Below are 14,579 nucleotides of genomic sequence, written 5' to 3'. Positions count from 1 at the left end.
TCCTGCTGATGCACCTGGTGGCCCTGGTGGGACAGGTGGCACTACAGCAGGTAGCATATTTGGAAGTGTCAGTGAGCGCAGAGCTACGCAGACGCCGCATCCTCAGAGAGGAGAAGACCAAGAAGCTTTCTGACAGCAGCATGAAGAAGCAGAGACCTCGGGTGAGAGCTGAAGGGCTTTGTTGTTTTGGTTTGTTGTTTGTTGGGGTTTTTTTCCTATGGGCAGCTCTTGTAGTATCCCAGCTACTGTTACAACGAAATTCTGGAGAATGCGCTCCTCAGAATGCATGAGATCTGGGGTAATGCATGCCTTGGGAATGGAAATGGGCATGTGTTGGTCAGGATTGACAGGAAAAACTGAGGTCCATGAATGACCCTGTTCAATAAAAGTCTCATGCTGCTCTTCGGTTTTGAAAAGGGAGAGAGGAGGGAATGAAGGGTGTGTCCTTGCCATGCTTATCTTCCTGCTTCACACAAACATTTCCTTTCTACTCATGACCAGCTTTTGCAATTGCTGCTAGTGAAGAACACCCATTTGTGCCCTGAGTTTTGGAAAAGGGCTTCTGGAGGCTCTTGGTCCATAGGGTGTGAGGGTCCTATCTTATCTCAGGTGGTAATGATGAATGTTAAATAGTGTTGTGGGTTAGGGCTGGAAAAGATCTTCAAGATCATCAAATCCAACAATTAATCTAACACTGCCAGGTTCACCGCTAAACCATGTCCCTGAGCACCACAGCTACATGTCTTTTAAATATTTCCAGGGATGGTGACTCAGCCACTTCCTTGGGCAGCCTGTGCTTGACAACCCTTTTGGTGAAGAATTTTTTCCTCATATCCAACCTAAAACTTCCCTGGCACAGCTCAAGGCCATTTCCTCTTGTACTGTCACTTGTTAGTTGGGAGAGGAGACCAACTCCACCTCACTACAACCTCCTTTCAGGTAGTTGTAGAGAGTGATAAGGTCTCCCCTCAGCTTTCTTTACTCCAGGCTGAACAACCCAAGTTCCCTCAGCTGCTCCTCGTAGAAGTTGCTCTTGAGACCCTTCACCAGCTTTGTTGCCTTTCTCTGGTCACACTCTAGCACCTTAATGTCTTTCTTGTAGTGAGTGGCACAAAACTGAATATAGTAGTTATTTCTGTGCTTATTGATAATGGGATCTGTATGACAAAAATAGTGTTTGGTTAGGTCTACCTTGGAATATTTTCCAGAGTGTAGCAAGGCTGACTTTCTTGGGTAAGAATGATGTTGTGTGTCCCTAGGTATCCAGTCTCTGTTAGATGAATATACTGCTATGTCCAGAGAAATTTGTAATTCATTTCCTCATCTACCCCACTTATCAGCCTCACTACAGGCGGAGGTTTGTATGAGATTTTCCAAGAAGCAGCAGCTGGATGCAGATACAGTCCCCAGGCAACGCCCATTCTTTTTTCTTCATTTGTGTGGCTTTTGCCTTGCTGTAAGGTTTCCCCTAATCTTGCTCACAAGACCAGTGATTCAAAGGCTCTTGGAACATCTTGCTTTTAGGATGTGCATGTCCCTTAAGTTGTGCCAGACTTGGGCGTTGGTGCCAGATGTGTCCTATATCTGTTTCCACTTAATAGCTTTGGTAGCTTAAACTTTCTTTTCGTTGGTATTCCGTGGCCCGTGGACTGGCAAATCCTGAACTACCCAGCTTCATTCAGTTTTGGGGGAAAAGTGAATTATAAAATGCTCTCTCAGACTTGTCATGCTGCTGGTAACAGCCTGAGAGAAGAGCATTACATGAAGGAAGGGGTTATTGTGGCCTGTCATCTTTTTTACAGTCTTCCTTTCTGCACAGAGCACAGGGAATGAGACCTCTATGGAGTTGGAGCTTGGCCTCGTGGGAGCCTCAGCTGATGACACCGAAGCTGAGCTCGTCCACAGTATTTGTGAGACAGAACTTCTAGACGGTAAGCACGGCTGCCACTGAGGAGCACTGGCTCCATCTGCCTGTATGAAAGAATAGGTATGGTGAGGAACAAATCCAGAAGGAGGAAGGCTGTTTCCTTCAGAAGGAGGTGCTGTCATTTTTTTGTCCACTGTCAGTTTCTCCTGAGGCTGTCTGTGTCTTTGCTCTGTCCCTCTGAGGTGGATTTTTAGTAGTGAAAGTGAATCAACATGTTTCTTCTAAAGTTTGCAGTAGTTCTGGGATAAATTAAGTAATTGTTCTTAGAGGGATGCGCAAACAGTGCTTTCATACTTACTGTTTTTATCCCCGCTTTCTAGAGAAGCACATGTTCTCTGCCTTTGTTCCACTGGTGCTCAAGATCTGCAACAACCCTGGGCTCTACAGCGATTCAGCGCTCTCAGCAGCTGCAGCCCTAACTCTTGGCAAACTGTGCATGGTCAGGTAATGCCTAGCCCTGCCCGTGTTCTCTTCTCTTCTTAGTACTGAAGCACAAGCAAACATTGCTTCTTTCCTGTGAAGAGAACAAACACAAAGGAGCATTCATAGATTTGATTCTTTTTTTTCTTTTTTCTTCTGTCTCACTGCTCTCTGGGAGATAAGATTTTTTTTGTATCAATGCTTTCTTTTCTGTACCCTATCTGTCAGCTCCGAGTTCTGTGACTCCCACTTGCGCCTGCTCTTCACTATGATGGAGAAGTCTACTCTGCCTAGTGTGAGATCCAACCTCATTATTGCAGCAGGAGATCTGGCCATTCGTTTTCCCAACCTAGTGGAGCCTTGGACCTCGCACCTCTATGCCAGGTAGTGCTACGCTCATTGTTGGGAGAGGAGAGGTGATGAATGATCCAGGAAACCAAATTTGAAGGTGTCAGTGCAGGGAGAGTGGGCTGTGGAGCAGGCTGTCGTGGGTATTGGTAATTTAGAGGTGCTCGCTCAGCTGCTTCCTGTGGTAACTGTGTGCTTCTGTCAGGTTGCGGGACCCCTGCCCAAGTGTGAGGCAGACGACGGGGCTGGTGATGACTCACCTCATCCTCAAAGACATGGTAAAGGTGAAGGGCCAAGTGAGCGAAATGGCAACTCTGCTTATAGACCCGGAGGAGGCAATCATGGGAGTAGCTCAGAACTTTTTCAGTGAACTCTCCAACAAGGCAAGTGGATGCTCAGGAACCTTAGTTCACAAGAGGGGAGCAGCTCGTGGAGGCTGGCTCAATGGCACAAGAATTGAGTCCTGGAGAGGGTGTGTTCGTGGTGTAGAGCAGCTGTGTGTCCCTCTGTTGCCTAAATGAGGGTAGATAGAGGAAATTTTGCAACACCATTTTAGTTTTGGCCCTGACGTTGCTGAATTTGACCTCAGCCATTCTCATCAGAAGGCAGGCTCCAAACCAGTGCCTTGTTTGCCTAGCACAGGGTTGGGAGCAGGTTTCTGCAGGCTACTGTCAGGCCTTACAACAGTAGCAGCGTTTTCCCCTGATGCCTGTTCTTTCAGTGTGAAGGTTGCTGTAGGCCCTTTAGAGTTTGAGAGATACTGCCTGAGAAGCTGCAACGATACTGGGGCTTTACTGCCGTGGCTTGCTCCATTAAAAGCCGAGCCGGCCACTTGACTGCACAGACACTCTGCAGTGTCTGTGATGAAATCAGATAAAAGCAGTGCAAAATTGAATCTGGACTGGGGCTTTTCCTTGAGGTGAACTGCTGTGCAAATTTCCTTCATCAGGAAGATTTTTGTTGGGTTGAGATGAGGTTGGAAAGCAAAAAAACTGCATCCAGGTCTGCCAAAGAGCAGAGCAGTTGCCAGCCAAGGGTTGCAGTTGTTGTCAGTTTTTTGACTGGTCTTTTCCCCCCCCACCCTTAGTTTCAGCCAAATAGTCCTGGATAGGTTTGGCTGGCTGTGTACAGCTCATTTCAAAAAGCTGGTGTTTTCAGTCAATAGATTTGGGGTGGAGAAAAAGGAGGTGATGGCTAACGTGGACAGCTTACTTGGCTTGATTCTAGCTGTCCTTCATAGTTCTCTGACTCACATAGATCCTTGTATTCTGCACAGGGTAATGCCATCTATAACTTGCTTCCAGACATCATCAGTCATCTCTCAGACCCTAACTGCGGCATAGAGGAGGAATCCTTCCACACTATTATGAGGTATTCTGGGGTTAAAGAAATCTTTTGACCAGGATTATGTTTATGCAAAGAGGATACCAGGTCCAAGGAAAAGAAAATACAGTGACATATACAAAATGCTTTTTCAGTTGTTCTCCTTGATCTGGCTTTTTCGGTCTATATCTGAAATAGTCGTGCTGAGGGGAATTGATTCTAAAAGCATGTAGCCTGGGGGTGAGGAGAGATTCCACGAGCTCATCCAAAATGACTTTCCCTCTAAGAAAAGGAAAACAGTTGGTTTTAGGCATGGAAACGTGGATAATATAGCATTATTACACATCAGATTTTAAAGACTGCCACCTTTGTCACTTTGGCCTACTGGATTTTCATAAGCAATTTTAGTAAAGCTATAGTTAAAGTAACAGACTTGGGTTTCTTGGGGGGTATTTTTTTGGGGGGTGTTGGTTGGTTGGTTTTGTTTGGTTGGGTTTTTTTCAAATAAAGCCTTACTCCCTAGTATAGAAACATATTGGAATATTGGGTATTGGTTGCTCATAGACAGCACAGTAGTAGTTTTTTTCCTCTCAGATCTGAAATTAGCTACATGAGCTTTTCTGAGGTTTTCTGAGCTGCCTGAATCCCTGTAGATAATATAGAGTAGTACTGGTCAAAAGTATTGCTGTTGCTTGAAGAGAAACAATAAAATCTCCAGTGATCTTTTTCAACTAGTCTTTCTGTCCATGGGAAATAGAGTACATTTAGGAAGATAAATGTGGTTTTGGACAGGTAGCAATTGCAAGGCACAGAAAAGGTCTATTAGTGAGGCTGAAATTTAGACTGAAAATAATTTATGGCTGCAAAAGTAAACGGAGGTTTTGCTTCAGTTTTCGGTAAGGAGAGTAATGTGTAATAACTGGGAATACAGCATGTGGCTACTGACGGCACATGTGGAAGGGGAAGTTAGTGTCTGAAATGGAAGCAAACCATCACAGAGAAAAAAGAAGGCACGTATAAAAAGAATGGGATATGATTTTAGAATTTTCAGTATAATTTTTTAATACATGTCAAACTAGAGGTGTTACCAGAGACTTGGAGAATAACTGTAGCACTTGCATAAAGGTGTGACCAGTGTGGTTAAGAAAGATGAATTAATGCTGGAAAAAAGTCAAAGGAAAGACTATTTTGGGTACAGTCTCTTTTCCATATCTGAGAAAAGAAGCTTGCTGTGGTGGCTGTAGACATAACAAAGACTAAACAAGGATGTGCTTAGAGCAGTTGTATCAAGGCCAGTGGCAACCTGACTCAGCTTTGGTTAACAGAAGTGTTGGTACCAGAAAAAGGGAAGCCAGCAGGACCTTCTTAATAAATACAAGTTATTCAGTGATTTCTATGAGGACATTATACAAAATGTAGAAGTACTTAATTATCTGAAAGTCCATGTCTTTCTCTTCCTAAGAAGCAGCTAAGAAAAATATGGGGTCAAAAAACGTGGGATCAGGTTAGTAATTAAGTTCTGCTAGGCTTTGTTCCCACTATAGTGCAAAGTAATGCTCACTTTCACATTGATCCAAAACACAGCAACTCACCTTCAGCAAACCGGAGGAACACTCAGCTGATCACTGAGTAGGATAGCCGCAAGCATCTCATGCTGTAGGCAGAAATGGGGTTTCTTTTCTGGGCTCTCAACTTCATAATTTTTTTTTCCTTTGCAGACATCTCTTCTCATATATTACAAAAGACAAACAGACAGAGAGCTTGGTGGAGAAACTTTGTCAGAGATTCCGGACTGCCAGGTGTGTTGTGATCCTAATTTACCTCTGACAAGCAAAACTGCTTCTTAGGAGTTGTTAGAAGAAACTACATTGTATACAGTGGTTCTAATGGGTTCCCATCATATTCTTCATGTGGCCAAGTGAAAAATGCTGATGTAATCTGCACTGGGTCCCTTTTGCTTTATTTCATTTTTCCTATCTTCGTCCTTAAAATGCCTTAACAAATACGTATAAATTAGGGTTTCTGGTCTTACAACGCTGCGATTGGCCCCTCTCCTGTCCCTCCTTTCCTAAGGAAAGGGTTTTGTGACAATTTAGGTCTGCATTACAGCTGAGCGAGGAGACATCCCATGTGTGGGTTTTATGCACCTTTGTGATCCTTCTCCGCAGGCTCTTCCCTTGCGTCTCAGCTAAGAAATCGGTGTGTTCACCTGAGGAGTTGGGATCTCCCCAGTAATCCTGTCTGGGGTGATCTCAGCTACTGAGCTGATAGTGGCCTGTCCTTGTTTCCTGCTCACGGGCTGCTCAGTGCTTGCTCTATGCCTTGGACCCCATTTTCTTACTCAAGGGCTTGTGCCCCTGTACACTTGGGGCCTTTGCTCTGTCAGTAAGATGTGTATGCCTTGCTCATGGTGCTGATGACAGGACCCATCCTGTGAATCTGGGATATCATATCGCTTCCCAGGCTTTGGTGGGTATTTTTTTTGGTTGCTCCTTTCCCCCTGCTCTCCAAGTTGTAATTTCACTGATGCAGACCTACCCTTTTTTTTGTTTGTTTTTCAAGAAAAAGGATAGAAATTTATCTGCCTCTCTGTCATGTACTTCCAGTGATATCTTCATTTTACTTTCTGTATTTGGGGCACCCTACCTTCCTCCGTTCCTGGGGTTTTCCTTCTCTATGTTGTGGTTTTGCCCTTGAGGTTTAAGTTGTGTCTGATTATCTTGGCCATTTGTACACAGTGCCTGGGCACATGACCTGCCCAGCTGCCTCAGGGAGTTGCATATTTCCCAGAAATATTTTGACTTTGTTTCCTGAGCTGGAGTGGAGAGTGGCCCCTCTCTCCAAAACTGTCTCCCAGGAATATTGGTGAGCTCTTCACACTGCATTTGTTAAGAACCACGTGTGTGTAAGCCATGTCTAGCCTTTATTTATAATGTCTTAATATTTCTGTACCTCAAAGATGCTCAGGTTAATGCACACTAGTGGTGATGCTAAAGCAAGACCCTCAGTGCAGGATAAACCAGGAGTTTATCGGAAAATATTTTTGTATCCACCATCACCCTCCTCATAATTTCTGGAGTTATAAACGTAGCAACATGCCAGGTACCATTCAGACTTTAAATGTCAAAACACCTGGATGCTGCAGCTTTTTTCTCCATTTGTCTGTGCTTGGACAGTGTGTTCTGAGAGAGGATGTGCAGGACAGACTTCTGGCCCTCTGCTTTGTGTATATTAATAACAGAGGCATAGAACAAGCTTTTTCTCCTACCATCACAGTGAGCTACATTAAGGATGTTAGTTTGTTTGGGGGTTTTGTTGGGTTTCAGTTGTGGTTTGGTTGTAGTCCTCCTTTAATACAGCGGTTATTTATTCACTTTCTGTCTTAATGAAAATAGTCTTCTTCATGTAACTGGCCAGGAAACACAGAACATCAAATACAGCTTCTGCTTGACACTATCTCAAACTTGCAAAAATGAGCAGCCAGGTTTGAGGGGAGGTTGCATTATTTGGTTGAAATAAGGCCCTTCAAGAGAAGTCCTCACCTCATTGAGTTTTTTTCAGTTGTGTATAGTTTGGCACAGCACTCCATAACTTGCCTGTAACACAACAACCTGAATCTCATGTTCTGCAGGGCCGCAGCACCTGCAGGAAACGTTTTATCCTCACGTGCTATAGTTCTCGGTAGGACGAGCTCATCCTTACCCGCCCCTTTCCTAAGAGCTAATGGCAATCTTTGTCTTTCCCAGAACTGAGCGTCAATATCGGGACCTGTCCTACTGCCTTACTCTGCTTCCCCTCTCGGAACGGGGCCTTCACAAGCTGCAGGACAACTTTGACTGCTTTGCAGACAAGCTCCAAGACCCAGTCGTCTACAGTTGTTTCCAAAGTGTGCTGGCTCGGTTCCGCAGAGCGTGCGTCAAACCTGAGACTAAAGTAAGGATGTGGGGGGCAGGTGTCCAGGCCAGGAAAGTGATTGCTCTTTACACACAGTGGTTGGAAAGCCCTGCAGTTCTCCATTTTAAGCAGGCTACTCCCCACCTCCAACAATTTATCAGGGAACTTGATGGCAATTTTGCTGTGGATATAATATTTCTCTCCCCACACCTCTCTTTTGTTGTGTTGTGGGGGGGGTTATCTTTATTTTTTTCCCCTTCTTTTTTTCTCCATTGTGTTACATCTCCATCAGGCTCTGGCTGAAGAGCTGGAGCAGAAGCTGTCTGCCTCGCATAACCGAGGGCTGGATTCAGGAGAGACATGCCAGGAAGGGAGTGAAACTGCAATGCCTGAGCCAGCCAAGCGGAAACCAACAGAAAGTATGTTCCTTTTTTAAGACTGCAGCCTTCTATTCTGCAGTCCAGCAGAGACACCTAGGGACTTTTCCCCATCCCTACAAACAGAACAGCTGCTACCTTTGCCTTTCCTTTTTTTTGATTGTTTTATTTCTTGGCAGGTTCACACCGGAAGCCCCTGAGCACAACCAACAGGGATGAAGATTTTGTCACACCCCAGCCTCGCAACCTCCGAAACCATAAGCGTGCCCAAAAGCGCCGTCCACCCAAAAAAGCTGTTATCTCTTTCTCCAGTGATGAGGAGAACAGCTCTGAGGACGGTAAGGCATTGTACATGGACTCATAGAATAATAGAATTGTTTAGTTTGGAAAAGACCTTTAAGATCGAGTCCAACCATTAACCTAACACTGCCAAGTTCATCACTAAACCATGTCACCAAGCACCACATCTACACATCTTTTAAATACCTCCAGGGATGGTGACTCAGCTGCTTCCTTGGGCAGCCTGTACCAGTGCTTGACAACCCTTTTGGTGAAGAAGTTTTATCCAATCTAAACCTCCCCTGGCACAACTTGCGGCCATTTCTTCTTGTCCTATAGTTTGTTATAGGGCAGAAGAGAATGACCCTGACTTCACTACAACCTCCTTTCAGGTAGCTGTAGAGAGCAGTAAGGTCTCCCCTCAGCCTCCTTTTCTCCAGGCTAAACAAACCCTGTTGCCTCAACCACTCCCCATAAAACTTGTGCTCAAGACCCTTCACCAGCTTCGTTCCCCTTCTCTGGACACGCTCCAGCACCTCAATGTCTTTCTTGTAGTGAGAGGCCCAAAGCTGACCACAGGCATGGCCTCACCAGTGCAGAGTAAATGTATGCTCAGAAGGTGAAAGTGGAGAAAGACTCTAGATTTGACCCAACAGGGATGCTCTTTTGGTAACAAGCAGAAAGTGTGTGGAGTTTCAGGGCACTGCTTAGGTTGCCTGTAGATTTCTCTGTTGAAGGCAGTGGAGTGCTGGTTATTGACACATTTTATACTCTCTTCAGAGCTATCGGGAGAATTAAAAGAGGAAGAAACCCCCACCAAAACAACTCCCATCACCAGATCTTCAGCCCGCCGGCTACGCTGAGGGAACATCTGCCACTGTCTTTAACTAAAATTTATTTCATGTAGCAGTCATCATCTCTTGCCTTAACTACCCCATAATATGACAGTGCTTTAAAGGAGGACAAAATGGAAGTAACACATCAGGCTAAAGCAATTACAATCCTGTCTTTTGATATCTCCACGAAGAAAGGCAGTGATGAGCATAGGCTGCCGCTTTGACAGATTTTGTCCTGGCTTTGCAGATGACAGTAAGCTGCTCTGATTAAAAATAATAATAATGATCTTTGGAAGAAAGTCTTTCCAAGAAGAGCCAAACTAACCACACAGTAAAAAATGCTCATTCCCTTCCTGTTTTGAACATGGTTTATAAGTAAACCATTCAGGTTCTCTCAGCATGGGACCAAAATTGCTGGGTTTAGGTGCTTTTATGTTTGATCCTTTTTGAAACTCTTGCTCTGCAAAGCCCAGCGGGGCTTTGAAGGGAAGTTACCTGCATCTTTCTCCTACAGATCTCCTCAAAGAAGAGTTGAAGGATTGGGGGGTGAGGAGAGAGAGAGAAAGAAATGCTGAGGGACCATAGTAATAGAATATACAGAGAATATGCAAAATGAGTAGGAAAAAAACCCATATTTTAATTCTTTTTTTAAAAAAAAGAAAACCAATAAAAACTTCAGAATTATCTTTGCCTAAGTCTGATTTGCTTATGTTACCAAGTGTACCAGTAACATGGGTAGTCTCACAGCACTTTTTGGAATGTATTTGCTGCAAATCCAGTTATGTTTCAAGACTTGCCAGGAATCCCAGGAGTTGGTGTTCGAGTCAGTCCTGGTGCTCCTTGGACTGCCATGTGAACACGAACTGCCCTAAGTTTGAATTTGTGTTAATCACATAACCTTTAGCCTGCTGTCTCACAGGCAAATTGGCATTTGGCCCAGAGCTATTGGTACAGAATTATTTTCTCTTACCTGTTAGTTCCCTAGAAAGCATACTAGTCACCAGCTGGGCAGGAATTGAAAGGGTCCTCCTATCAGCAGGTTCCTGCAGGTCTTCCACGTTCTCTGTCTCTGAGGAGGTACCAAGTTCCTGCAGTTGTCATGGTTACCCTTGGGTCACCAGCAAGTAGAGCCTGCTGCTCAGTTCTCCTCTGGCCTGGCTGCATAAGTAGCGGTAAAAGACAGGTGTAGCTTATTTTGATCCTTATTAAAAAAAAAAAAAGGGCATTAGAAAGAAAGTGCATAGCTTCCACCTGGGAATGGTGGTGGTTTGGGCTTTTTTTATGCCAATACCTGAATGGACATAAACATGTTAGATGCTTGTAGAAACAAGTAGATGAGGGAATGGTGGAGTGACAGGTGTATTTACTGGGCAGAGACATGTGAACCAAACACCCCACTTGAGTCCCATGACTCAGTGGAAAGATCTGCCTCGTTGCCACTTCTACTGTAATAGCCAGATACCAATGTAGGTACCCTCCCGAACTCCAGAGCACCCCAGTAAGAACGGGGCAATCACGTGAAATGTGAATGTCAGAAAACTACAGCAACATTGTCCCTCTCTCCCATTCTGATAAAATATGAAGTGAAGGCTGCGGGAGGCAGGAGCTACAGCATTAACAGTAAACATGACACACAATCATTGATACTGCATGTGAATTCCACCACCCACAGGGTACGCCAGTCACAAATGGGAATGAAAGAAAAAGGACATCATGAATGGATTTCTGCACAGGCTCAAGGCTTTACAAGTCTGTGCAGTAAATCGTCTGTGTGTGTGAGATAACGTGTTGTCAATGCTGCAGTGACGGAGATATGAATGGGTGGATGGAGGAAGTAAGATGGCCATAAAACTGTCTAATCATTGGCTTACCTTCAGGTCATGCTTTTCCACTACAAGTGGTTAAACTTTTTCCTTCAAGAGAACTGCACAGCTGCCTTTCTGGGATGGCAGGGGCGTTTGGCAGTCAATGACTGGACTGACACTGCTGCTTTGCAGTCCGTCTTTCGCTCTTTCCTAGGCAGAGCACTGCCCAGTCAGGTGAGAGCGCAAGGTCTGTGAGCAGGAGCTCCTCTTGGTCCCTTTCTGCAGCCTGTCCAGGTGACGCATCCCACTCTCCTCACTGGCCTCTCCTGGCATTGGAGGAATTAGCAATCCTGTCTTATGGACAAAGAAAGTCCTGCAGAAATAGGAAGCAAAATCCAAGTGGGGTTTGAAGAGCTAGACAGTGGCTGCTGCCTCTAGTAGCTGCTGCTGCCCTGCTGTTCCATTGGTAGTTGCCACGATGACCAAGAATTGCTACCAAAGCACTCCCTCGCTTCAGAAGCAGGAGGATTACTCAGTGCCCAGATCAGGTGTGTTTTCATTCTCTGAGGGACTCCTGACCACAGTGGGCTCCAAACTCCTACCCATGGTACCAGTGGAATGATGCGAATATCACTCTGGCTTCTACAGCCTGCAGCAACCATCAGTCCTTTCCATCATGGTGGGCCAAGGGGTGTTCCACCAGGGCATTTCACCCAGTTCCTAGTCCTCCCACCCTCCAGTTGCCCTGCTCCTTTCTAAGCAACTGTTTGCAAAAGGCTGATTGTGATTCGGCAGGAGACCGATTTTCTGGTGGTCTTGCAAGCTCTAGAATCAGTGCCCCAGCATCAGAGGGGGAAGGGTTTCTATAGCTGAAACTTATTTGCACCAGAGAGGAAGGAAGGACAATAACCTATTTGAGTCTGCGAAAACTGGGGCAATCGGGGACTCGTTGTCTGCCAAAGCCTTTTCACTTCACAGTCACTGCCAGGACATGTTAGAGTGGCTATTCAGTTCTACTGCAGTCCCAGCAAGGATCTGGGACACAGAGCATCTGCAACTTCGTGGCACCTGAGTCATCCAGCACCTGCAATTTATCCAGGCTTTGCTGGGTTTGCAAATTTGCAAGAAAAATCACAAATTTTCTGCAATCTTCAAAGCTTCTTGCTTGATATGGGGCAATGATGGCTCCTTCCCTCTTGCTAGCCCTAGCTTGTGCTGAACTCGAAGAGGGGACTCATCGCTTGAGAGGTCAGAGCCTGTACATCCCCACAGGGCTCAGTCTTCGTGCAAGTGAGATGGAATTTGGAGCAGTTGCACATTTCTGGCATTCCTCTTGCAGTATGGGGGCCACCACATTCAAGGGACGCCAAATCAAACCACTGCTATGTTTCATATCAAAACCAAAGCATTGTTGATTTTATACTTTTGCTCAGGAAAGAGCTGACCTCTGTAACCCATGCATTCAACCTGAGATGCCTCTGCCTGCAGCTCCCTTGCTGGGAGCGTGAATGCTTTAGCAGACTGACTCAGCTGCTTCTGGACAGTCAAATGTGACTAGGAAGTACAGAACAACATCCTCTGGGGACATCTTGCATGTGGGATGAATGTGTGCTCGCTTCCCATCCTCCTTTCCCCTCTTTCCCACCCCTCTGAACTGTTATGCTGCAGAGCTCCATACCCTGCCACATCCAGCTGGAGAGACAGGAGGGAGCCCCTCCACTTGCTGGCATGCCCCAAGAGCTGACCTGGACAAAGGAGTGACAGAGGACTGCTGGACAGGAACATCAGAACATTGCTCTGGGACCAGCCCCACCCACAGCTCGCAAGTATTGGGGAGTTAGTAGACTTGGATGCCTCCACTGGTGCAAAGTCTTTCCTGCTTCCAGCATCAGGACTCCAGACTGAAGCCCCACGCTCACTTTTCATGAACTGGATGCAAAGTGGTTTGTAAAACTTCCATTTTCTCTGCAAAGCACTTTATATTTTTCTGATTTTCTTCTTTCCTTACAAAGAAAAAAACCCACAAAAGCAGGCAGCAGAACACTGCCTGTCAAGTTTTGCCCCAATCACTTTGTGCAGCTCCTGAAGAAAAGGAAGTTTAAGGTGTTCTTAAACTCACCCAGCACAGCCACTACTAATCTTGTGCTGGGGTACAGTCCCCCCGTTCCTCTCTGCTAACAAACTTTCCTGATTAGTTTCTGTCTTCGCCCCCAGGCCGACTTCTGCACCCTGATCTCCAAACAGTGACCTCATTGCCTTGTTCAGCTGGTGAGAAACTACAGTAAAATGGGAGAGGTAAACAAAGCAGGGGGGGAACTAATCGCCAGAAGATTTAGGAGGCAGGAATCTGCTCCTTGTCGTCCAGCTTCCATTGTGCGCCCGAGCTTGAGAAAGCACAAGCTGAGCCTCGACAAGCTCTTTTCTGTGCTGGTTCCTCTGGAAACTCAGCCCAACCCTCCAGATGGTGACTCAGGACAACCAGCCTGCAAGTTATATGCCCGCTAGTACTAGATCCATGCTCTTGTCACCACCACAAATCCCGTAGAGTTAGTGGTGGAATTCACATACCTGCTGCAACAAGAGCTCTTCATTCACAGAGCAAGCGGCTCACCAAGATGTAAATGTTAAAAACGAAAGCCTTTAGTATCACAGAGATGAATTTATGTCAGCTCTGTGCAGCCAGCAGCACGCCTACCGCTAGTTGAGCTGCAGATCATGCTCACGCTTATTAGAGAAATAGCATTAACAGCACTGCCTACGAGGAGTATTTTCAATATTATTATACAATGCAGCCTTCAATATCCTCCTTTGGGTTGTGTTTCAAAGTGTCACCCTGTTCCTGACCCTGACAGATACCTCCAGGCCCTGGCCAGCAGTGGCTCAACTCACATTCGTCTTCCCAGACACTCGGTAAACACTTTTGTGTCCTTTTTCTTTAGAGGAGGGGGTCTTGCTGAGCTCACCCTGAAATATATCACCCTGGACAAAAGGGCTGAAAGGTTAAGGAGCTCTTTTCAGCAGAGAGCTGGGGGCCAGGCGCCTGCCAGAACCAAAGCTATAAAGGCAAAGAGGGGCCGGGGACTGCAACTGACACGGATGCTGCGGGTCCTGCCTCACTTCCCGCAAGCCCTGGGATAAAAAGAAGATGCTGGGGCTCCACTCGTGGCCTTGCTCGCTTTTCCTTCTCTTCATTCTGCTCTCTGCCAGCGTTCAGACTGTGTCCTTACAAGGACAGAGGCTACAGGTAGGAGGAACTGGGAGAGAGCTGAGGGAGGTTTCAGGAGCAAAGGGTCAATGTGGGGAGGTCGCACTTGAACCTGGAATGAGTGGTGGTCCCAAATCCCAGCTATTGGAGGCTGCGGTGTATTCT

General features: G+C 45.9%; 2 protein-coding genes across 2 annotated transcripts in view; both read left to right on the top strand.

The window, feature by feature from the left end:
* NCAPD2 (non-SMC condensin I complex, subunit D2) overlaps positions 1-13,456 on the top strand; it is a gene marked incomplete at its 5' end in the record, with an annotated part of 27,171 nt that extends 13,715 nt beyond the window's left edge. The window contains 12 exon segments of the mRNA XM_009878990.1: positions 1-161; positions 1,820-1,931; positions 2,248-2,371; positions 2,576-2,731; positions 2,901-3,078; positions 3,972-4,066; positions 5,737-5,817; positions 7,765-7,951; positions 8,205-8,326; positions 8,461-8,568; positions 8,570-8,627; positions 13,424-13,456. The exon segment at positions 1-161 is cut by the window's left edge and continues 10 nt beyond it. Of these exon segments, the coding sequence (XP_009877292.1) occupies positions 1-161; positions 1,820-1,931; positions 2,248-2,371; positions 2,576-2,731; positions 2,901-3,078; positions 3,972-4,066; positions 5,737-5,817; positions 7,765-7,951; positions 8,205-8,326; positions 8,461-8,568; positions 8,570-8,627; positions 13,424-13,456 (1,415 nt within the window).
* Positions 13,457-14,354: 898 nt separating this feature from the next.
* The window catches only part of LOC104281112 (C-type natriuretic peptide 2-like), a 1,759-nt gene continuing 1,534 nt past the window's right edge, over positions 14,355-14,579 (top strand). The window contains exon 1 of the mRNA XM_009878989.1: positions 14,355-14,453. Coding sequence (XP_009877291.1) covers positions 14,355-14,453 — 99 coding nt within the window. The remainder of the gene's footprint in view (positions 14,454-14,579) is intronic.

The sequence above is a fragment of the Apaloderma vittatum genome, unplaced genomic scaffold (genome assembly GCF_000703405.1).
Source record: "Apaloderma vittatum isolate BGI_N311 unplaced genomic scaffold, ASM70340v1 scaffold20061, whole genome shotgun sequence".
NCBI classification, from domain to species: domain Eukaryota; kingdom Metazoa; phylum Chordata; class Aves; order Trogoniformes; family Trogonidae; genus Apaloderma; species Apaloderma vittatum.
This window is presented reverse-complemented; position numbering and strand designations above follow the sequence as displayed.